General features: G+C 42.6%; 1 protein-coding gene and 1 long non-coding RNA gene across 7 annotated transcripts; one reads left to right on the forward strand and one right to left on the reverse strand.

Moving 5' to 3' along the window:
• The first annotated feature begins 2,206 nt into the window (after nucleotides 1-2,206).
• LOC105024065 (NADPH oxidase 4) lies at nucleotides 2,207-23,873 on the forward strand. Of its 6 annotated transcripts, none has more exons than XM_010893721.3 (18): nucleotides 2,207-2,476; nucleotides 2,747-2,842; nucleotides 4,608-4,718; nucleotides 6,988-7,072; nucleotides 8,041-8,138; nucleotides 8,893-8,920; nucleotides 9,944-10,016; nucleotides 11,545-11,625; nucleotides 11,999-12,158; nucleotides 12,513-12,677; nucleotides 13,574-13,636; nucleotides 14,709-14,769; nucleotides 16,935-17,016; nucleotides 18,550-18,669; nucleotides 18,777-18,885; nucleotides 20,449-20,517; nucleotides 22,693-22,793; nucleotides 22,912-23,873. In XM_010893721.3, exons 1-18 carry the CDS (start codon nucleotides 2,420-2,422, stop codon nucleotides 23,030-23,032), a joined length of 1,680 nt encoding a protein of 559 aa, XP_010892023.2. In that variant the 5' UTR covers nucleotides 2,207-2,419; the 3' UTR covers nucleotides 23,033-23,873. The 6 variants fall into 6 exon arrangements, with proteins under 6 accessions (XP_010892023.2, XP_019906144.2, XP_019906171.2 ...); XM_020050585.2 differs by having other exon boundaries at nucleotides 9,950-10,016; XM_020050612.2 differs by lacking the exon at nucleotides 11,545-11,625.
• Nucleotides 9,563-17,335, reverse strand: LOC105024064. The gene is made up of 3 exons (XR_829017.3): nucleotides 14,906-17,335; nucleotides 12,154-12,238; nucleotides 9,563-10,028 (listed from the first exon to the last, which is right to left on the reverse strand). It is a non-coding gene; the product is annotated as an uncharacterized LOC105024064 (long non-coding RNA).
• Nucleotides 23,874-23,973: the final 100 nt, after the last annotated feature.

Below are 23,973 nucleotides of genomic sequence, written 5' to 3' on the forward strand. Positions count from 1 at the left end.
GGATGAATAAAATGATGTGTATTGAGATGCGATTCTGTACTTGACCGTTCTTGTACTTGGTCGTAAGGGACGTTGGCCTTAAAGTAACCTACAGCCAAACCTAAACCTACTGCAGGCTAGGCCTACAGTGGGGAGAACAAGTATTTGATACACAGCAGATTTTTCAGGTTTTCCTACTAACAAAGCATGTAGAGGTTTGTCATTTTTATCATAGGTACACTTTAACTGTGAGAGACAGAATCTAAAAAAGGCAACAACTGTTGGCGAAATTATTAGAAAATGGAAGAAGTTGAAGATGACAGTCAATCTCCCTTGGCCTGTGGCTCCATGCAAGATCTCACCTTGTGGGGCATCAATGATCATGAGGAAGGTGAGGGATCAGCCCAGAACTACACTGCAGGACCTGGTCAATGACCTGAAGAGAGCTGGGACCACAGTCTCAAAGAAAACCATTAGTAACACACTACGCCGTCATGGATTTAAATCGCAAGGTCCCACTGCTCAAGCCAACGCATGTCCAGGCCCATCTGAAGTTTGCCAATGACCATCTGGATGATCCAGAGGAGGAATGGGAGAAGGTAATGTGGTCTGATGAGACAAAAATAGAGCTTTTCGGTCTAAACTCCAATCGCCGTGTTTGGAGGAAAAAGAAGGAGGAGTAAAACCCCAAGAACACCATTCCAACTGTGAAGTAAGGTGGAAACATCATTCTTTGGTGATGCTTTTCTGCAAAGGGGACAGGACGACTGCACCGTATTGAGGGGAGGATGGATGGGGCCATGTATCACGAGATCTTGGCCAACAACCTCCTTCCCTCGGTAAGAGCACTGAAGATGGGTCGTGGCTGGGTCTTCCAGCATGACAACGACCCGAAACTTACAGTCAGGGCAACTAAGGAGTGGCTCCGTAAGAAGCATCTCAAAGTCCTGGAGTGGCCTAGCCAGTCTCCAGACCTGAACCCAATAGAAAATCTTTGGAGGGAGCTGAAAGTCCGTATTGCCTAGTGATAGCCCAAACCCTGAAAGATCTGGAGAAGGTCTGTATGGAGGAGTGGGCCAAAATCCCTGCTGCAGTGTGTGCAAACCTGGTCAAGATTTACAGGAAACGTATGATCTCTGTAATTGCAAACAAAGGTTTCTGTACCAAATATTTTGTTCTGCTTTTCTGATGTATCAAATACTTATGTCATGCAATAAAATGCTAATTAATTCTTTAAAAATCATACAATGTTATTTTCTGGATTTTTGTTTTAGATTCCTTCTCTCACAGTTGAAGTGTACCTATGATAAAAATGACAGACCTCTACATGCTTTGTAAGTAGGAAAACCTGAAAAATCAGCAGTGTATCAAATACTTGTTCTCCCCACTGTATATCAATTGTTCAGATGTTTAGAAATTAAAATAGTTCACGTACTGTAACCTCATATGACTACATTGCTGGCTACCTTATTTTCTGTACTATGAGCACAAACAGTACACTACAAGTCAATTACTTGAACTTTTACATTTCTATTATTTTTCTAAAATATGTGTCTGAATGTATGTAGTGATTTCATGTTCTATATGATGCCCAATAACTAGCCATTGTGAACATTGTCGCCTAAAACAAAATAATTCTAGAGAAATACAGTCAAAAAATATAATGAAAACAATATTATTTTTTAATGAACAGACAAGACAATCAGAAAATATAGCCTGAGACGTTAGTGAAAGTCTCTATAGCCCAGGTCAGAGACGGGAGGTTGAGTCTGAGGCAAAATATATGTTTAATTTTATGACTATAATCATATACCTGTGTGAAAATAATTGGCCAAAATTGATTGTGTTGGTGAATGAAAGAGAAAAAAAACCACAAAAGTAAACAATCATGGTAATTGCTTACTTTTTGTACACTTCAGCAAATAGTCTGGACATAATTTAAAGTCCATTTGTTGAGGTCTGTTGAGTGCTTAACATTGATAGGCTCACTCAGGGGTGCCAATTTCCGGGCCCCGACTCCCTCCCATTGAGTTATGTTATTAAGACTTCCTTTACCCATACCATCGGCATCACGATTTAACCGCAGAACCATACAGGACAGTTTTAAAATTCATGCAAAAGTACCCCCACGAGCCTGCAGTGTGTAGTGGCGCCCTAATCGGACAGAGAGAGGGAGAGAGAGAGAGAGAGTGGGAGAGAGAGAGGAAGAGAAATTGACCGACTAGTTCACCGGTGACAAAATACTCCACGCTGTGCACAAGGACACAAGGACTAAAATGCCTCCCATAAATATGCATAAGATTACAATGCTATGTTATCAGGAGTAATCCGCGAAGACAAGGGTTTGTCACTCGGTGGTAGGAGATTCGGAGTCAAATAAAAAGGATTTCGCGTTAACTTCCAAACTGGACAAGTTGGCTGCAGTTGGAGCAGCTGAAACATGGCTTTGTCAGTGCGGAGTTGGGTGGCGAACGAGGGAGGAAAGCACTTTGTTCTCGTAAGATTAAGAACGTAATCCCGAGACGAGCCTGTTATAATAGCATTACGCTGTTATTACACGTTTAAACTATTTTGAAGAAAAGCGGAGCTTTTGAAATTAACAATCTATTTGCCTACTGAAAGGAACCCTTGAACATAGTGATGCGGTCGTGGTTTGATGTTGTCATTATGAATGATAATAAATCCTCTTTATATAAATCATTGTAATTATTTATACTTTATTATCATCTTCATCTCTGACATTCGTGTGTGTGTTTGTGTGTGTTAGTTGCTATGGCTGGGAGGGAACACCTGGTTGTTCATGAGGACGTTTCTGTGTTATTACTATGGCCAGCAGTACCACTACCTTCACAAGATGCTTGGGGTAAGACATCTATCCTATACTCCTCTATAACATGATCACAGAACATCATTTTCAAAGGCAATGTATCCTATTCAGGAGCTGATGTTTCTATAAAGACACTGAATGGAGCCAAGTGACTTTGTGATGTCCAGTTGAGGCTCTGGAATGTGACATGCACACTCATGTGAGCTTGGCGTAATTGTTGTCACAAGGTGTTCGGGGTCACCACTTTGGGTTACTGATGTTCCTTGCCCTCAGCAATGAAACTAATGCAATTGAAATGTTGGGACAAATGTTGGGCACACCAATGTAACTGCTTTTAAATAATTACAACTGTGATGTTCTTCTTTTATTTTGCTATTTACCATCACACTAACACAAATCTGTGCTTGACCTCTGGGTGACCAGATATCTCAGTTTTCCGCAGCCGGTCTGTGGCTGTGGTCTCACCCGGAAGTCTCTCTAGCTGGCATTTCAATTATCAGACGCTTTAGTTTCAACTGAATTGCCTGTAATAATATTCACACATCCCTATGCCAAACTCTTCTGCTTCCGCAGAACTTTTATAAGCAATTTCGATTAGTGATGCATTGTAATCATGGCACAAACAACCTCACTGTTTCAGCAGAAACAACGGCTCCTAACTGGACTGCAGATGACTGGATGGATGTTTTGGGAATCTGGTCACCTTACTTTAGTTTAACTCAGTGGTATTGCTGGTTGTGTTCATAACCAGGACCAAGGGAATGGGAATCTGGTCACCATTCTTTAGTTTAACTCAGTGGTATCGCTGGTTGTGTTCATAACCAGGACCAAGGGAATGGGAATCTGGTCACCTTACTTTAGTTTAACTCAGTGGTATCACTGGTTGTGTTCATAACCAGGACCAAGGGAATGGGAATCTGGTCACCTTACTTTAGTTGAACTCAGTGGTATTGCTGGTTGTGTTTATAACCAGGACCAAGGGAATGGGAATCTGGTCACCTTTCTTTAGTTTAACTCAGTGATATCGTTGGTAGTGTTCATAACCAGGACCAAGAGTTGTCCAGACCCCACCACCTCACCAGGAAAGACTCTGGTGCCAAATAAGTCTGGCACATCTATCTGAGGGGCGGTTATACCCTAACCCTACACACACACACACACACACAGGCTATGTCTTTAAAGTGTGGGAGCCCTTCATACTTTTAGAAGGGACAAGTGTGGGCATGTCACAGGCCTCTGAATGAATGCGAAGCTGGTAGCAGATTTACACACACACACACACACTCACATACACACACTCACGCACGCGTGCGAGAGAGCCATGCTCTGAGAGAGATGGTGCAAAGAGATAGAGGTGTGTGGAATAGCCTTTGTATTGAGGGGGACTTGGTTCTTAGCTCGCTGATGGTGAGATTTAATACAAACCCCCTACAAAAGAGTCCTTATCTCATTCAGCCATACAACTGTGAGTGTACACAATTGAGGATATCGGATCACTCCCTTCTCTGGTTTGCTGTCAGCTGTTTTTTGTATGACACACAGCTCCTGTCTGAGTTTGTGTGTGTGTGTGGGAATGAAGAATGTCGAGGTGCAGTGTTAATCCTGGAGGCCTTGAGTGTTGATAGAGAGATGTCTTTGTGTATGTGTGTGTGTGTGTGTGTGTGTGTGTGTGTGTGTTTGTGTGTGTTTAGTGGGGGGAGGGGGGAGGAAAGAGTCAGTATTAGAATGATGTTCATTTTTTCTAGTTAACAGCACCTGAGTTGTAACTGTGTTCGGTTGTGTGCATGTGTGTGTTCTCCAGCTGGGGCTGTGTATTAGCAGAGCATCTGCGTCTGTGCTGAACCTCAACTGCTGTCTGGTGCTGCTGCCCATGTGCCGCACTCTCCTCACCTGCCTCAGAGGATCCCACAGGGTACGGAGGGAAATACACGTGACTTCATTGTGTGTGTGTGTGTGTGAATGCGTGTGTAGGTGTGTGTGTGTGAATGCGTGTGTATGTGTGTGTGTGTGAATGCGTGTGTATGTGTGTGTGTGTGTGTGAATGCGTGTGTATGTGTGTGTGAATGCGGGTGTGTGTATGTGTGTGTGTGTGAGTGTGTGTATGTATGTGTGTATGTGTGTGTATGTGTGGGTGTGTGTGTGTGTGTGTGTTCATTCGGTAGTTTGATTAATGTTATTTGAAAAGTATTGGGACAGCAAATGTTTGTTTCTTCTTTTACCTCTGTACGCCAAACATTTTTGAAATCTGACAAATATTATGAGGTTATTTGTGTACATATTGGTTTCATTATTTAGATACAATCCCGTTTCCAAAAACATTGGGATGCTGTGTAAAATGTAAAGAAAAACCGAATGCAATGATGTGCAAATCATTTAAACCCTGTATTCAATAGAAAATAGTATAAAGACAACATATTAAGACAACAAAGCTGGGACTGGGGCGACAAAAGACTGGAAAAGTTGTGTAATGCTAAAAAAAAACTGGTGGAACATCTCAAAACTAATTAGGTAAATTGGCATCAGGTCAGTAACATGGTTGCTTATAAAAAGAGGCATCCCAGAGAGGATGAGTCTTTCAGAAATAAAGATGGGGAGGGGTTTACCACTGTGTGAGAAACTTCACAACAATTTTGCAAAGAGTTTGGGGATCTCATCATCTACAGTACATATTATTATTAAAAGAGAGAGAAATCTCTGTACACAAGGGACAAGGTCGACAACCAATATTGCATGGCTGTGATCTTCGGGCCCTCAGGCAGCACTGCATTAAAAACATATACGATTCTGTAGTGGACATCACTGCATGTGCTCAGGAACAGTTCCGAAAACCATTGTCTGTGAACCCAGTACGTCACTGCATCCAAAAATGCAAATAAAAACTCTACCATGTAAAGAAGAAGCTATTTATAAACGCCAACACTTTCTCTGGGCCCGAGCTCATTTTAGATGGACTGAGGCAAAGTGGAAAACTGTCCTGTGGTCTGATTAATCAAAATTGGTGCACATAGCATGGGTGACTTGCACATCTGTGAAGGCACCATTAATGCTGATCAATATATGCAACATAGTGGTAAACATGCCCCTGTCCCAACTTTTGTGAAATGTGTTGGTTCCATCTAAAATCAATGACATTTCTGAGTTTCAACTTTTGATACGTTGTCTTTGTACTATTTTCAATTAAATACTTGGATACTTTTTTTGCACATCATTGCATTCTGTTATTTTTTTTACATTTTATGCAGCAACCCAACTTTTTTGGAAATGGGGTTGTACCTTGTCCCCGATTTTATACATTATTTCAGTGCACCAAAAGGCCAAATTAAGTAATGTTTAGTATTTCGCTGCATATATCCTTGGTATGCAATAACATCCTGAGCTCTGCGACTCATTGACCCCACCAGACACTGGGTATCTTCTCTGGTAATGTTCTACCAGGTCCGTACTGATGCAATCATCAGTTGTTTCAGAACCTTCCACTTTTTAATTCTGAAAAACTGCTTTGTTGTTATAGCAGTATCTCTGCTGTCATTGTCCTGCTGTATGATGGAGCCCCTCCAATGAGTTTGAATCATTCACTTGTACTTCAGCATGTGACAGTTTCCTGTACACTTCAGAATTCATTCTGCCATTTTTCATCAGCAGTTGCATCATTGATGAAAGACGTGAGCCGGTTCAATTGGCAGCCATTCATACCCGTTAATAACATCACTTCTGCCATATTTCACAGATGAGGTTGTATTGTGAATGAGAACCTTTTATTATCCATCCTTTAATGCTAACTATTGATTAGTTAACTACCAGTACATTGACAACTGTCTTCTGCTTTCACAAATGATGTGCCGAAACACACATAACCTACAAAACACGTGTCAAGCCAATTGTCCCAATACTTTTGGTTCCCTGAAATAGTTATAAAACTGTGATCTGAACCAGTATGTACAGAAATTCTCTCTAATTAAAGCTGAGAATCTGAACTTTAATCTCAATCGTTTGGAGTATAGATCCAAAAGATTAAAAATAACAAAATATTTTGACTGAGAGCACTGTATTTTTTTCGTCATGCTATATTTAGATTTTGTACCGCAGCTTTCTGCTGTTTTAATGTAATCAACGCGCTATATAAATATACAGTTTGATATGTCTGAATGATTTATGCCCCTCCCCCTTCACACACCCACCAGGTGACAAGCAGAAAGGCCCGGCGGCTCCTGGACAAGAGCAAGACCTTCCACGTAGCCTGCGGAGTAGCTATTTGTGTGTTTTCTGGTGAGTGTGTATCCAAGCTTTATCCAGGGAATAAAAATGTTTGCCTGTCTCGAGATACTCTCCGTATTTCTTTTTTGGGTGCGTATATTCAGTTATGTGTATGTGCAGGTCGAGGTATTGTGTGTGTCTTTTAACTGATCCGCGTGTTACCCAGGGGCAGTGGATGGTCTGGTAAATTGACCAGGTTGGTAATGCATTCCAGGGCAGCCGTGCATCTGATGGAGTGGCTGTATGTGATAGAGGTCTGTCTGTCTGTGTCTGTTTCTCTGTCTGTGTGTCTGTCTGTTTGTGTGGGTTTGAGACATGATGGTGATTCGGAGTCTGCTTCTCAGAGTTCTCAGCTTTCCCAGGACAGGGCTGTGGGTGTTTCTTTGCATTTGTGTGTGTGTGTGTGTGTGAGTGTGTGAGAGAGAGAGACACAGCTGCTTCACTGACGTCATGGGAGCTGGTCTCTCCCAGGTCTCCTTCCTCTCTTAACCCCTGCTCTCCCTCTCCTCTCCTCCCTCACCCTCATCTTCTTTTCTCTCCCTCTCCACTCCATGTCCCCCCCACCACCACTCCTCCCCTCTCCCCAGGCTGTTTCCTGGCTGTGGAGATGTAATGTTCTTATTGCAGAGTTCCAGACTCCTGACCCAACCAATTACACTCAGAGAACAATGAAGAAAAATGAGAGACAGAGAGAGAGAGAATGGAGGGAAATGGGAGGAATAGAGAGAGAGAGAAAGGGGAGGAAGAAAGGAGAGGCTGAAAATAGAGGAGAGAGATAGCACAAACGGCCCCTGTGTCTCATAATTACCCCCTGCCATTATCAGCTGTTGGAGAGCTGCATGTTTAAGCCATGATGTCAGAGTGTGTTTGTGTGTGTGTTTGTGTCGCTCAGTGACTCAGGAGGATGTAGACTAAATAGACAAGGAGATGTGTGCAAAAATGATTTGTGTTGTGACGCTGTGTTGTGTTATGTTGTCTAGCTGTTCACGTGTCGGCTCATCTGGCTAACATAGTCAACTTCAGTGTCCGATACTCCGAAGACTTCCCTTCTCTCAATGTTGCTCGCTACAAGGGAGAGGTAACACACACACACACACACAAACCAGATCTCAGTTTCTTATGGGTACTGTATGTGCAGTATTATAAGCTAACGTGTGTTTCTCACCAATTTTGGACTGCATTCTTCTGTGTGATTACAGGTTTTGCAATAGATACCGTGATGCTTAATTATTTAAGCGTTACCTTATTATTGTTTCAGCTGTATTTTGGGAAATGTCTAATTTCAATAACTGTAAAGTTCTATTTTACATCTGTACTGCTACCGTCTTGCATTGGATTAATAAGAACTATTGGTTGGGGTTAAAATTATGCATTTTGCTTCGTAGCTTGTCAGACCAAATGTTTTATACGTCTTTTATTTGTTATGGTTTGTGGAAAAAAGTCACTATTCAGTGTTTTTGAGAATTGGACTTATGTCTGATAGTGCTGTGTAAATCATGTGAGCCACTACTCTCATGCTCAAAGGGAGGGCCGACACTTACAACAACAAATGTCTACAATATATAATATATTTTCCCTAACATGTAAAGCTAAAACTAAACTCAACATTAACCTCATCTTAAACTAAACATTACCCTAAATCCAATCCCTATACCTAACCCATAATTTTAACTCTGAACTTGATCACAAGCCTTAAAAAAATCATATACCAAATGGTCCTCACTTAAATAGATGAAAACTGACTTTTATAGGAATTCTAGTGCAGACCTAGCACACAGTTACACACAAACACACGCGTACACACACGCTAACCTCCCGTTGTGTTTCACCAGGATCCTAGGCTCATCATTCTGACTACAGGTGAGTCTGTGTGTCCTCTGATATTAACTAGCCTGGTTCTCATGTGGGTTTCCTAGCCTAGGGCCACATTGAGATTGTTGATCAGGGTTCCATATGTATTACCAGGGAAACCGTAAACTGATTAATGTGTTTGTGATTAAGGTGGCGTTTTGCCAACAGGACAGGAGTTCTGTCCGTCTGCCAGTAATAGACACCATACACACGCATGACAGAATTGCATTTGAAGTGGAGACCGGAGATTTAGCATGCTTAATAATAAAAAAATCTGAATCCCAGCCCATAACCCTTAGGGCTGGATTGATAGTCCTAGGTTCAATCTGTATCCGCAAAACCGACCCCAAATGTAAAACTTTATCTAACCCTAACCTCAAGAAGCTACCTTTCATGCCTAAACATAAATAACCTAACCCTAACCCCTAAAACATTACTGCCTAACCTTCATTCTAACCCTAAACCCCATTGAAACCCATAAACCCAAGCCTAAAAGGTCCTCACATTCCCAAAATGTCCTTACTGAAATAGTCTAAATCAACCGTTCCTCATAACAATTAAAATACAATCCAACAAACATATGCACAAACACACCCACTCCAAACACATTCTTCTCCCCTTCCAACCATCCTTTGAAACATAACACATTGTCTTGTTCACTTCCTGGGAATCCAGAGAGCTAAAACTACCATCAGTCAAGGTTCAATTTCACTGTCAGACCCCAGTAGGCATGTTCTGTATGGATGTTGATTGAATTTGTTTTAAACCAGGCTGAGCCAGGTGTCACGTTTAAAACCCACAGTGAAGTCTGCTCAAAACCACTGATGCAATGTTGTGTAGTAATGAGAGTTATTCTGTATTTTCTTTTACAAAAACGTTTGCTTGCGCTTTCGCAAGGAAGACACATTTTGAGATTTTGAACATTTCATTGATGGATAGATGCCGTTTGTCTCTGGTATCTGATTTATAACGTGACGACTCTGTTCTCTGGTTGATTAATGACGTGACGACTGATTGGTGGGTGGTCGGTAGTCCCAGGAATCACTGGAGTCCTATTGGTCCTCATCCTCTTCCTGATGTTTACTGCCTCTTCCTACTGTATAAGGTAAGTAGGGACCTATGAAATCAGTAGTATTTTTTAGTCCAATAATGATTTTAATATCACACCTGCATATAAACACCCAAGGCAGTAGTTGTACGCAGGTCAGCTGTTTTTCTTAAACCCACAAAGGCATGTAATTCAAAATAATCCATTCGCAACCACAAAACTATGGATAAAGTGACATTCTTAAGGCTGCACCCGACCCTAAACCAGCAAATGACAGATGCACAGGCTTGGCACCTGGAATGTAGTTTACTTTGAGAGATTTAGTTCTCATAGATTAGGGGTATTGGGAAAAAAACTATCAATGTAATTCAACGCGCCCGCAACCCACACTCCCTTAATCTAAGCAATATTGTATTACTGTGAACCCGTCTGCCCGGTGGATGTAACTTTAGCAACTGCGGGTTACGGAACGAGTCAACACGCGGGTAGACCGAGGTAGACTTGTTGGAAGGAGCTCGCGGTATCTGGCAGCGCGCTCCCGTGCTACAGTTCGCAAACATAAAGTATGCGTTTCATGTTCATTCTTAAATAGATTTAATGGAAGGGCGTATCGAAATTTTTCACAACAGTAGGCCTAATGTCAAGCAGTGAGTTTCAATTAAGTCCGCACTTCGAAACAACCACTGAGCTAAAACACATGTACTGCACGCAGAGCTCAGTATTATTCCAGATTGGCAACACTTTTGGAGTTAGGCAAAATGCGGTGGTCATATAACGGGACTATATTAGAATTATATATATATTTTTTTTCTTCTGCTGAATCCTGTGATTACCTGATTCCATCCAAGTTCTCCACAACACAGAAATGATGGGGGCCTCTGTAAGGATTTTAATGATCATCATCATTATCAGTCGCCCGGCTTGTCTAAAATAGGATCACGTGTGTGTTCAGATTCAGACTTCTAGTTCCCAGGACATAGCATCTGATAGCCCTGTTTGTAGGCCTCTGTCATAGATGGCCAAGATAAAGGGGCCCATTAACAGCGTGACCCCAGGGGCAGACCCCTGTCATTACTGAGGTCACAGGAGGTGGCAGGGAGGAGTTTAGGCCTTTGATTTAGAGGGTCTCCTGGTTGTGGCCTCCTCTGCCCTGCCTGTTGTAATTCAACGTAGGATCAGAGGGATACCCGCTCAGGCCGTAGTTCATGGTGTGTGTGTGTTTAGAGGGTGAAGTATTGTAGGGAGAACCTGATGTTAAAAGTGTATTCAAACCGTTCTAGGGGGAAGTGATTGCGTTCCTGTATAAGGAAAAACACTGATGTGAAAATGTGAAATATGTGTCCAATGTCCTGTGTACACTCTTTATGTACACTGTATACAGGACATACATTTGGTCAGGAAATGCTGTGGGCCCACTATAATAAATGAATGGAAACCTTAATGAATGTCACATTTTGCCGCTAGGTTTTACAGGATTTATGACAGGTTGACTGTTTCAGTCGATTGCTGCTGCTGACAAGACCCTGTGGTCAACTCATACATGGAGACATCATTGTGTGTTTGTGGAATGTGCTCTGTGTTTCAGGGTGTCCAACTATGAGATATTCTGGCACACCCACAACCTTTTCGTAGTCTTCTACGTCATTCTGATGCTGCATGTGCTCGGGTGAGTTCCCTCGGGCCTTTGGGCATGACAGTGTTTCCAACAGTCTGTCCGGTTGGTCGTAACGGAAGGTCCCCATTGGCTGTGTTTTCCCAGGGTTGAGTATGGGAATGTATGGGGTGAAATCTGTTGCTGTCGCGTTAGTCTGGACTGAGTGTGGTGTTGGACTGTCCACCTCAGCTCCTGTCTTGGGATAACACACATAGTAACACTGTCAGTCCACTCTACTGCCCCAGGTTAACCATGCACAAAACAACTCCTGCATTCGAGTGAAGAACCATCGCAGTGGTCAGAGGCCGAACTTTCTATCCCAGTCTTTATCATCGTCGTTATTGACTTCGTCTTCTTCATCTTCAACCTTTTTCTTGTCCAAAAGGGGGGCTCTAAAGTATCAGACCAACATTGAAGCCCACCCCCCTGGCTGCCTCAGAGCCAATCAGTCGAGCCCTGACCCGACAAGGGAGGAGTCAGGACAGGCTCTTGGAGATGGGAGGAGTTGCAAGGAGGAGGCTCGATTCCAGCCCAACTCACCTGAGGTGTGTGTGTCTGCGTGTGTCTTTGTATACAGTATCCGTGTGTGTGTCTGTCGGTCAGGATTTCTTGTCTTTGATGGTGGCTAGAGAGGGGACAGAAGTAGAAGTCAGAGTGTTAACAGTTATAGAGAGAGATTGAATTTTAATTTGGATGTTGGAGGCAGGGTAGTGCTGATGAAGACCTCTGTGGAATATCTTGTTAAGTGCTAGTGTTATTTCATAAAACTTAACCTCACCTGGACTGTGTGTGAATACACGCAAGTCAGTTTAAATGTATTGTTCCTCACTTGTACCAATAGAATATAGCTGGGGTAAAGGTTAGAGATGTAATTAGGTTAATTGTGTGTGTGTGTGTAGACCTGGCTATGGGTGTCTGGTCCTCTGTGTCTATACTGCGCTGAAAGGCTGTATCGCTACATTCGGAGCAACTCCCCAGTCACCATAGTTACAGTCGTCAGGCATCCATGTGATGTCATTGAGCTGCGCATGTTGAAGAAGGACTTTAAGGCCCACCCAGGACAGGTAAGTACTAATCACAAAAAGTTTTCAGGTCGAGTCTGTAGATTGGACAGATTATATATTGTGTGTGTGTGTGTGTGTGTGTGAAAGTATAAATAATATAGATTTTGTAGTTATACTGATGGAACGACAGTTATGATTGGGTTAATATACAGTAATTCAGAATGATACAATCACATTTAAACTTTCCATGTTTGCCTTTTTACTTATGTTACTGTATTATTTATAATAAACACAATAATATGCACTACTGGTCAAAAGTTTTAGAATGACCCCATTTTTCCAGTTTTTATAGAAATGTAAGCAGTTCAAGTTAGAACTGAATTAGAAATTGTACTAAGGTAAGTGGGATAATGTCAAAGGTTGAAAAATAAAGTTTGGGTTTACATAATGTTCATTTCAGAGTTATAAAAAAAGGCCTCTTTCAGGGAACAAGCAATGGGGTTCCAACGTGCTGCTGGTCAGCACCAGTGGAAGTAAAATAAGCCTTCAAAGTTGATGCTAACAATTCTTACAGGTGTCCCAACTTTGGTGATTACTTACAAACCCTGAAAAAAGGCTACTTTGCTACTTTGAGTCCTAAATGTAGATAACATTTTGTTAAAACTATGTTATGATTTCTATGTTGTCTCTAGTTGATTGTTTTCCTGTGCTTTAATTTCAGAGTACATTTAGACATTCAATTGTGTGAATTCAGTAAAAACTGGATGTGTTCTAACAACTTTGACTGGTAGTGTATATACATTCTCACTGTATTACTTATATAACTGTAATATTTATTGCTGTAATGAAATGGTTTGGAATCTAGCACCAGTCATGAATAGACTAGCTCTTCACATTGTAGAAATTAATTTCCTTCTCTTTTTCTCTGTTCATCAATTGCTGTCTTCTTTTTTCAGTACATAGTTCTGAACTGTCCAAGTGTGTCATCGTTTGAAAATCATCCTTTCACTTTGACTGCGGTAAGTTGCTTTATGTTTCTCTTTCCCAAATTAAATAACACTCCTGTTAATTGTTTTTGAGTCTGTATTTTGGGTAAAATAGTTGTTTGTGTAAGATACCGCATTCATGTGATATCAGAGCAACTCAAAAACCACAGCAATATCACTGAGCTGAAAAACCTAACTATAAGTTCTTTGCTCATGTAGCTAGTTTAGCGGGACACTTCTGACAAGTTTCAAATGGGTCTCCTTAGTGGAACAGCACAGCTGTGTCTTTACGACCAGGTGTTCCAATCCTGGTTGTGGGATACTGACAATTCAGGGGTGTTCAGCACCATCCCCCTGGCTGTACTGTTGTTGTCAGACAAGGGTGGCTTGTCTGAGTGGCTCACTTCGCTCTAGTTTTAGACAGAGCACCTGCAAGCTCAATCGTGCTTCTCAGCCAGTGAATGTCCTTTGACTCTCCCAAACCTGCCTTGAATTGCTGTGACAAGGTAAGCACAAATTGGACTTCAGGAAACTAGGGATAGAAGAAAATTGGGCAAACATTGGGAGGATTTGTGAAAAATAATCAAATAACTTTCAAGAGAAAGTTGAAAGACTGTGTTTTTGGGGGTGAACCACTAAGGTAAGGCTTGCTTTATGGCACGCAGGGTTTTGTCACATCAGAGCACCATGCTTTCTTTTTACATACTTAAAACATGACACTACTCATCTCACATGTAGCCTAACTTTGTACTCCTTAAAAAACGTGAAGTTCTAATTTTGAGGCCTCCCTCCCTTCCTCTTGTCTCTCTCTCTCTCCCTCTCTTTCTGCCACTCTCTGTACTGTTCTCTGTTGATGTGAGGGCCGGGGGGTGGATAGATTGACACTTGACACTTCAAAGTCCTCGCACATCATTTACAGTTCTTTACCTATTATCCAGGAGTTACATTCTTGTTGTGGAATAGGAGATTAACCTCTTCCCTCCTCAACACACACATTGCCCTCAGGGGTGTCTCTTCTCTACCCCCCCCCCCCCCCCCCCCCCACAGCAGGCTGAGGCAGGGTGTGTGTGTGTGTATGACTCATTGTCTGTGATTGTGTTTACAGTGTCCCACAGAGAAGAAAGAAACATTTGGTATACATCTCAGGGTGGTTGGAGACTGGACTGGTGAGAAAACATGCTCAACACACACATACACACACACACTGAATGTCCTCACATCCATCCTATGGACCTGGGACAGCCTGTTCCATGACAAAATTGAGTGGGGGGGGATTGGTTTTATCTTCCCGTCTCACTGTACCTTGGTAGAATCCATTTCCGGAGGCTTCCGTGGCCTGAGATTTAATAACATTGCTCCACCATTGTTACTCTGCCGGCTGCTTTTCTCTTCTCTCTCTAGTCAGCAACTGAGAAGTCATTTTTTCCATGACGCAGGCATACACAAACTCTCTCTCTCTCACACACACACACACACATACATACTAAATAATATATATCTTATGTTTTACAGACGCTTTCACATTCAAGGAAACCAAACCTCTGTGATCTCCCTTCTGATAGGTTACTAATCTTTGTGTTATACAATCTCACACCCCCTCCCTTGTTAGTTAAAACATCTTTGTTTTCATTATGTCATACTGTAAAAATGCTGCAAATGACCAGTGGTATTATGACAGTTGATTAAAAAAGGCAGATATTTGGATCTTTTAGTTTTAAATAAAGCTATTTTTGGTCCACAATGGTGACATTCTACATTCTGAAGGTTGTTATCTCAAGGATGAGGTTCAGGAGGCACAAATGAGGTTCAGGTGTTGGTCTTATTGGCTCAAATATTCTCTAGACATTTTACAACAAGTTAGATGGCACAACGCTATTCACCAGGCTATTCACCACTTGTTTTCTCACCTGACCGGAAATAGTGAGAAGTATAGAATTCAAACCACCAGGATACTGCAGGGATTTCGCCGTTGTTTGTCGATGCCATTGAGTAGAGGGCCACGCCACTTATTCATGCTGATGGAAGTGAGAGAGACTTATCCATCTGAAAACAGAAGCCGGTTCGGTCTGCTTAAAACATGCACTTAAAACAATTTCTGACTATATTATCAGAAATAATGAGGCAATTCACAGCATGGTGCTGAAACTGGGCCATCTACATTTGCTGGTTGTAAGCAATCCACAATATCCTGAATTTCTAGTAATGTCCAGCTCTTCCTGTAATGAAGAATCATCAGAAGCATTGTTTTATAATCTCAAGAAGACAAGCTTGCTAGCTAGCTACGGAAAATTCTCTGTTTTGGAAAGGATGTAGTCTTTACAAAGTCTCTTAAACAAGGACAACTGTGTCTACCCACCAGTGTGATCGAGCAATCTGTAAAACACAAAGGCCACAGTCAATGCTACAAAACATGACTCCATTCATTTTTTATATCAGATAGAAGGCTCAATCCATTAATAAGTTAGCATTTTTGAAATTTCCAAAATGCTACCTTGGTGAATAATTATCACTGAAACACCTCCAATTGCTTATACTTACTTAGGGAGACTACAAAAATATTCCAAATAATGTCTAGAGGTGTACCTTTACATTTTTGGAAGAAAAAGCTAGTCACTAGTGGTGATGTTTCATAGAAATCTGTAAACACTGGGCAGGTCTTTTAAATATCTTGCAAACCCTAGTGGACAGTTGTTGATCTGGTGTGATATGAGTCATATCCTAGCCCAGAGTGAGGCCCTTTCTGTGACAGCTTTGGGAGGGTGGGTGATGTGCATTATTTTCCCAATGTTTAAAAAAAAAAAACTTTACTTCTACCCAGTTTTTCTCCCAAACTCCAATTTGTTATTAAGGTCCAACTTCAGTGCAGACTCTGAACAGTTGCTGTAGAGATGTTTCCTCTGAATCACATCCGATGCCATTCTGCTTGCACAACCAGGAAATTCACCAGAATCCTTAAACGCGTGAGGGAACAATTTCTCTGCCCTTCTACCTTGATTGATCTCACAGGCGTACAAAGCGCTACTAGGCAAGGTGACCATATTTGATGGCTAACCCTTCCAACCAGGAAGTTGCTGGCCAAACGCATTACACTCCATGGGATAACCGCGCAACTCCAACAGTGCTGCTCCCTGGTCTCACAATGACACAGGCAACTGTTAGGCAGTGGCTTTACAGCTGCACCATTCAGGGGCCAAACAAATTAATCCACTCTCCTCACCAGTCAGTCAGCCACAACCATGTGGTTTGTGTTCTTATCATCCCCTTGTCTCTGTGTTCATCTCCAACCTCCAGTCTCATCCCTCCTTTGCCGTTCCTATTATCTCTCCTTCAGAACGTTTTGCTGAGCTGTTGCTTCCTGATCCGAGAGCCGAGTCAGAGATCCTACCCATGGTGCAGCAGAGGAGATATCCAAAGTAGGTCCGACCGTGTGTGTGTCAGTGTGGGTGCTTGTGTAAGGAGAAGTAGCGGTAGTAACGTGCTGGTAGTCCTTGGAAAGTCAGTGCGAACTGAGGGGGCGTCCGCTTTAATGTTTTCGTTGAGAGAGGCCGAACTCAGAGGGTAAGCGGGGGGAGGGGATAGACACGCTATCTAGGAATAAACACACTAACGCACACACGCCCCAATGTTTGTTTGTTTGTGTTAGTGTGTCGGGTCGTCTCTCTGCATCGGACAGGATTTCCCACGATGGTCCTGAATTACCCAGAGGGCAAAGATCATCACCTAAAGACCCCACCCCCTCATGTCGTTCCTGAGTTATGTGTGTGTTAGTGTGTGTGTTTCTGTGTGTGTTTGTTTAAGTCCTGTTTTGCACGTGTGTGCGCATGTGATTAATTGCTTCTTTGTCAGTGGATTCTGCTGGTGCCAGGGATCTGGGACAGTACCCCCGACCTGAACCAAACCATCTGGTCTACATGTTCATAGTCGCAGGTGTGTGTGCGTGTGTGAGAGCACACATCTACTAGCGTGTATGTTTTGCGCTCGGACCAGCTGGCAATTACATTGCCCTCTTTCTAGTTAGGTCTGACAGGACATAGTCCTAACTAAGACTGTTTTGTCATCAAGGAAAACCCCCCACTTCTTTTTTGGTCAGAACAATCAAGCGTTTATCATTGTTTATTTAGGATTAACTGATGGAATGGCGCATGACTGTCTGGAAGTATGTGTCGTGCCGGTGTCTGATTGTGTGTGGTTGTGTGTGTGTGTGCGTCAGCTTTGGGAGTGTGTGTGTCAGTGTGTGTTCCAGAGTACGGTGAAGTGTTTGAGCAGCTGGTGCAGAGATAATGGAGAGGGAAGTGAGCTAGTCTCTAGGCTGTACTCTAATGCCTCCTGGTTTCCTATCTATTTCATCTTAACTTCCACTTTCCTTTTGTCTGTCCTTGTCTGTCTTTTTTTTCTGTCTCTTATTTTGTCTAGCTTTTTCACCGTATCTGTTTTTCTCTTTTTAAAACTCTTTCCCTCTTTCTCTCCAGCTTTCTATTAACTATCGGTTTCCCCTCCCATCTAGCTGTCTTTCCATCTTTCTCTTTCTTCTGTTTCATTTCTCCATCTTTCCCTTTCTTCTGTTTAATGTCTCCATCTTTCTCTCGGTTTTGATCTCTGTGGTTGATCTCTATTCCTCTCAGCCATGAGAATTCCCCTCCATTATGTGTTTGTTTTATTTGTCATAATTATGTCATAATCGTTCCTTCTCGTTGACTGTGGGACTAACATGCAGGATGTTGACTGTTTGCTTTTATATGCGTGACCTCATAGGAAGCCACTGTGTGTCCAAGTGCATGTTCTTTGTCTTGTTGGTGTGTGTGCATCCTGGTTTTAAGTCATTCAATGGGGTCACCTCAATTAATGAACATTTAAAATCCACTTATGCCTTCATATCACAACGTGTGTGTGTGTGTGTGTGCCGGTCTGTCCGTCTGATGATTGTGGTCCCTCCCACTGTGTCTTAGGCTGCACGTGGATGGTCCGTTTGGCAGTCCGTCAGAGGAGGTGTTTAACTACGAGGTCAGTCTGTGTGTGGCGGGTGGGATCGGAGTCACACCGTTCGCCTGTGTGCTGCACACCTTGCTGTGAGTGGCTGTCGGACTAGGGATCACCTGTCACTCCAGTGTGCCAACGTTCCAATCCTAACTGCGCCCGTTCGTGTGTGTGTGCGCGTGTTGTCTGCATCTCTCAGGGACGGCTGGAGGCGTTTCCGTCTGAGGAGGCTGTACTTTGTTTGGGTGTGCAGGGAGTTGCAGTCCTTCTACTGGTTCGCCGAGCTGCTGTGTGCCTTACATCGCAAGGTCAGCCCGGGGGTTCAGAGGTCAGAGGCGGAGACGTTATTTGACACCTACCGCCTTGACTTCATAAGATGTTTCTTTTTTTTGCTACCTTCTATGTATGTGGTGGTGTGTGTACTGGCTGGTGTTTTCACAAAGCCTCTTATATGCCTGTATTAAACGGGCTGACATTTGGGGTTATTGCACCATCTAGTGACTACACTTAGTAGGGTTTTTCCCTGTGGTCTTTATCAGCCATGTTCACATAATCCCTCCTCTGACTTTTTCTGTAGATCCCATATGAACTCCTCCGTCCTCATCCTCCACACCTCCCTCAACCCGCGTCTCCGCCGTTTGCACAAATGTCCCAAAGCAGAGGGAGTGAAAAGGAGTAGGGTGTAGGGGCTAGTTAGAGCCTCCTATGGCCTCTTTGAGCAAGTCCACAGCGATGCAGACTACACTAGCATGTAGCTAGCCGAGTGGAATCCCATAAGGCACTGCATTGTTTTTGAGCAGTTTCACACAAAATAATGGATAAGCAGGTCTATTGAAATGACGTTAATTTGTTTACATCTGATTTTGAGATGTAACACATACTGTGTATTAAAAAAAATATATCCTAAATTAAAAGGTACATTGTCAATTATGTTTATATCTTCAATGATAGGAGGGATTTGTAAATTAGAATTTCATGCTTTTTTAAATAAGCGATAATGGACCATTCATTTAATCATTCAAGTTAGAGTGTGTCCCAAAATAGTTGCGACTATTAAACCCTTAGCCACTATGTTGAAGACACTTGTCAGCAACACGTGACCATGGGTTGCACTCCAAGCACGTGTGTAGGGGTTAGTGGTAGGCATTGAGATTCACTGCACATCCGGACATCTGGATTTTATTGTTTGTTATTCTGTCTCTCACTGTTCAAATAATCATTTCTGATCATTTCTTTGTCAGTGGGCAAACGTACAAAATCAGCAGGGGATTAAATACATTCGTCCCTCACTGTATGTCTCCTGTTATCATGCATCATACCTCATTTTGTGAGCAGCGTACAACATAGTATGTCTTGTTTGATAGCCAGCGCTGCCTGAACTTGGGTCTGACCTGGGGGTTTATCCCGTTTTGTATTCCTGCTTGGTAGGTGGATCCTAGACCTCTCAGCCAATTTTGGGTTATTTTTGTTCGCTGTCTGAAATTCACTGTTTGGTATCAGGTCTGACAGAGTTTGTGTAGAAGATCTGGTGCTCCTGTTGGCCCTCCCTGGTTGGAGACAGAAGCCTCAGATCATCAGCTAACAGTAAACATATTATTACCATGTAGGTCCAGTAGGGTGAAGCTGGGAGCTGCAGACCTTTCCAGTGGTCTTGCAGGTTAATTTGTGTAAATGTTGAAAAGAGTGGGACTCATGTTGAATCCCTGTCTCACCCCACGGCCCAGAGGGAGGAAATCTGAATTGTTTGTTGCCAATTTTTTGTGCACATTTGTTTTTTGTGTACAAATGTTTTTCCCCAGCAGCGCTTGCCATTAATGTACAACAGACTGTGTCTCTAATGTTTCTCCCGCTCTCTGTCTCTCTCTCCATAGCTGTGGCAGGAGAACATACCTGATTATCTGAACCTTCAACTGTATGTTAGCCAGACTGACGGACTTCAGGTGGGACACCCGAACAACTGAATGTTTGTCTGTCAGTGTGTCAGCCGACTCAACCGGTCGATCAGTCAGTCAGTAATTTAACCACTCAGTTAGCCAGTATGTCAGTCAGTCAGTCAGTCATTTAACCAGTCAGTTAGCCAGTATGTCAGTCAGTCAGTCATTTAACCAGTCAGTTAGCCAGTATGTCAGTCAGTCAGTCATTTAACCAGTCAGTTAGCCGGTATGTCAGTCAGTCAGTTAGTTAACCAGTCAGTTAGCCGGTATGTCAGTCAGTCAGTCATTTAACCAGTCAGTTAGCCAGTATGTCAGTCAGTCAGTCATTTAACCAGTCAGTTAGCCGGTATGTCAGTCAGTCAGTTAGTTAGCATGTCAGCCAGTCAGTTGGTCCACCATCTTATTATTTTTACCCATAAGCTGTAACCTGGACCCTATACCAACTAAACTACTTAAGGAGCTACACCCTCTCCCCTATTTTTAAGGAGCTATTTTCTCTCTCCAATGCCATTTAGGGGTGGAGTTGCTGGCGTACTCTTGGCAAACCCAGAGGATTGGCAACCCCTCAGAGTCTGGTTCCTCTTTTGGTTTCTTTCTAAGTTTCAACCCTACTAGAGACTTTATGCTAGCCAACGTGCATCAACTCTATTTTTGCTTGCCTTTTGGGGTCTCCGGCTGGGTATCAGTAGAAGCACTTTGTGACAACTGCCGATGTAAAAGGGTTTTATAAAATTACATTTAATTGAGCAGTCGGTAGGTTAATCAGCCAATCAGTTAATCAGTATGCCAGTCCTCTCTGTCAGTGTTCAGTTCTCTTGCTCTTCTGCCGTCAATTTTAGTTCACTCAGATCTCTGGCCTTTGCACAAGTTTCTGAAGGTGAGGAAGTCAATATGATTAGACCCTCTGGCAGTCACTTTGTGAGCCAACAGTACTTTTCAGTTGGAATCTTAAGAAGCGCTGCATTACTTTGGCACTTTCACGATTCCAGAGGTGTGCCTTATGACATTACATGCATTTTGATTTGTGTTTGTTTTTAAAACTTCACAAGCAAAAGAATAAATACAGTCCAATATCAAATGTGTAACCTTTTTACTGAGGTTAAGATTTTGGGAAACAACAGGAGCAGGATTTTTTTCATGTTTTATTTTCTAGAAGTGGAACATTTATCGCATCATTCAAGTCACAAATGTGTCCTGTGGTTAATGGCTTTATTGATCCCCTCGCCACTCTGGAAGTCACCCTCTGAGTTTCAGCCACGTGTGATCATGGAGGGTCCTTTGAGCAGATTGGTAGTAGTGGGTGGTGGTTTGGGATCATCAGTCATGCACTCCCTCTTTCCTTTTCTCCTTTCTTTCTTTCCTTCCTTCCTTCCTTCACTCATTCCTCCATCCAGTCAGTAGAGGGCAGGGTACACTGAAAATTGGGGGAGGAGAAAAGCATGGAAGGAGAAATAGAAGTGTCTAAGCCTCCACTGTCAAATATGCATGCATTTTTACCTTATTTGTGTTTGGAGCAGGAGAATGTATTCTTTCAGTTTTTCTATTCTTCCTTTTTATAGCGCTGTCAGAGAACACTCTCTCTCCACTCTATGTAACTGTCTCCCTTTCACTCTTTCTTTCCCTAAATGCCATTTTTCTCTGGCGAGGCTGAAAGGAAGCTACAGTATGTGTGTGCGTGTGTGTGAATGTCAGGTGTGCATTTGTGTGTTGTGCTTTCAGTTGGGTGTGCATTATGTGTGTGTGTGTGTTCACTGTTCTGTAGACAGCCTTTTCTATTAATTCAGTCTGCCCTTGAAACTTTCGTACTTGGCAAAGCAAGTGAGTCCTCCAGAAGGAGTTCTATTACTGTAGTACTTTTCAATTTCACTCTGCCTCCAGCTAGCACACGGCATGGCGAAGAAGGTACATTGGACACGTTTTTTTTTCTCTTCTTCGTGACTCGTGATTCAGAGGAGAAATGGACCATTTAATATCCAACAAAGCAGTTCATGTTCTACAGTTGATGTTATTCTAGTTCCAGTACAACTTAACTCCTGTTACAGGATCAGATGCATTTTCATCCGCCCTAAAACAAATAGTTTTGCGGCTTGGCTAATCTGACTCTAGTCTGTGGTTAATGGTAACTAGTTAATGATACTAGGAAGTTAATTAGATATTTTTTGTACTTTATTCCCTTTCCAGAATATCCCAGAGGAGAGGTACCAGCCCCTAAGTTCCCGGCTGCTGATTGGCCGACCAAGGTGGAAGTTGCTCTTTGAGGAGATAGGAAAGACTAATAAGCAGTGAGTGAAATGTTTGCAGCGTTCGAAGACATTTTCCAATTGGATCCCTGTGGGAGGTCATGGCTGCGTTGTGTTCATGTGGTGTTGACACTGTATCACTTTTGTGTTTGATCACCAGTAAGCGAGTGGGGGTGTTCTGCTGTGGACCTAAAGGCATCTCCAGAACTTTGCACAGATTGTGTAACTCCGACCGCTACTCAGGAACTACGTTTGAGTTCAACAAAGAGTCGTTCAGCTGAGACCTGCTCCCCATCAGCCTGACCCCTGACCCTAACCTTGGCTGATCAGATAAACCCAGACACCGAAATGTGCTCTTTCCACCAGAGTAACCTCACTGTCACATGGTGTTCAGTGAGGTCATCGGTGGGGAAGTGGAACCTGTTAAAAATGTGGCTCCAGGCCGCCATTTTGGAGAGACGTAATTTCATTCCTTACATCTTTCCAGTCAGAGGTTGGAGAATTGCCGTGGGCTAGTGTTGAGGGGTTACTTTGGGATGGGGCAAGACTCTGTGAAGGTTTTAAAGCCTAAGTGCCTTGAAGGCAGATGGATTCCATAATATATTCTACAGGAAGTCACACATGACTCTGGACTATACAGAAATTCTCTACAAAAACATGACTTTGGTTCTGACTTTCTTCCTGTGGAACCATTTCATCTTCAGAAACATTATTGGGTTCTAAAGGCGTGAAAGCTTCAAACCCAACTCAGTCACACCTAGTGCCAGTTTTAGTGATCTTCTAATGTCTTCCATATTTATATTGTTTAAAGTTATTTTGCTGATTGTTTCATGAGAGTCATTCTGCAGAGGTTTCACCATGCCTGCACATTACTTATGTCAACAAAAGGGCTGTACACTTACCAAGCCCTACATGCATACCAAACAATGATCAAATAATTAAGAGATGTACTGTAAATGTACAGTACCAGTCAAAGGTTTGGACACACTTCACTCATTTAATTCACTGGGTGTGTCCAAACTTTTGACTGGTACTGTACATATTTGTTTCCAAATAATTGTCTTTTGGATGTTGGATCGCCCTGATGTTAGCCAAGCACAACCCTGATTAAAAGAGTTTTTCTACCGATGTAACCCGTGCATGTTTGCTACATATCAATTGTTGCTGATGTGGTCGTGTTTACTCTCCAGTTGTCTTCACACAGGCAGTTGAGCCACAAATA

The sequence above is a fragment of the Esox lucius genome, chromosome 1, assembly GCF_011004845.1.
Source record: "Esox lucius isolate fEsoLuc1 chromosome 1, fEsoLuc1.pri, whole genome shotgun sequence".
Classification (NCBI taxonomy): Eukaryota; Metazoa; Chordata; class Actinopteri; order Esociformes; family Esocidae; genus Esox; species Esox lucius.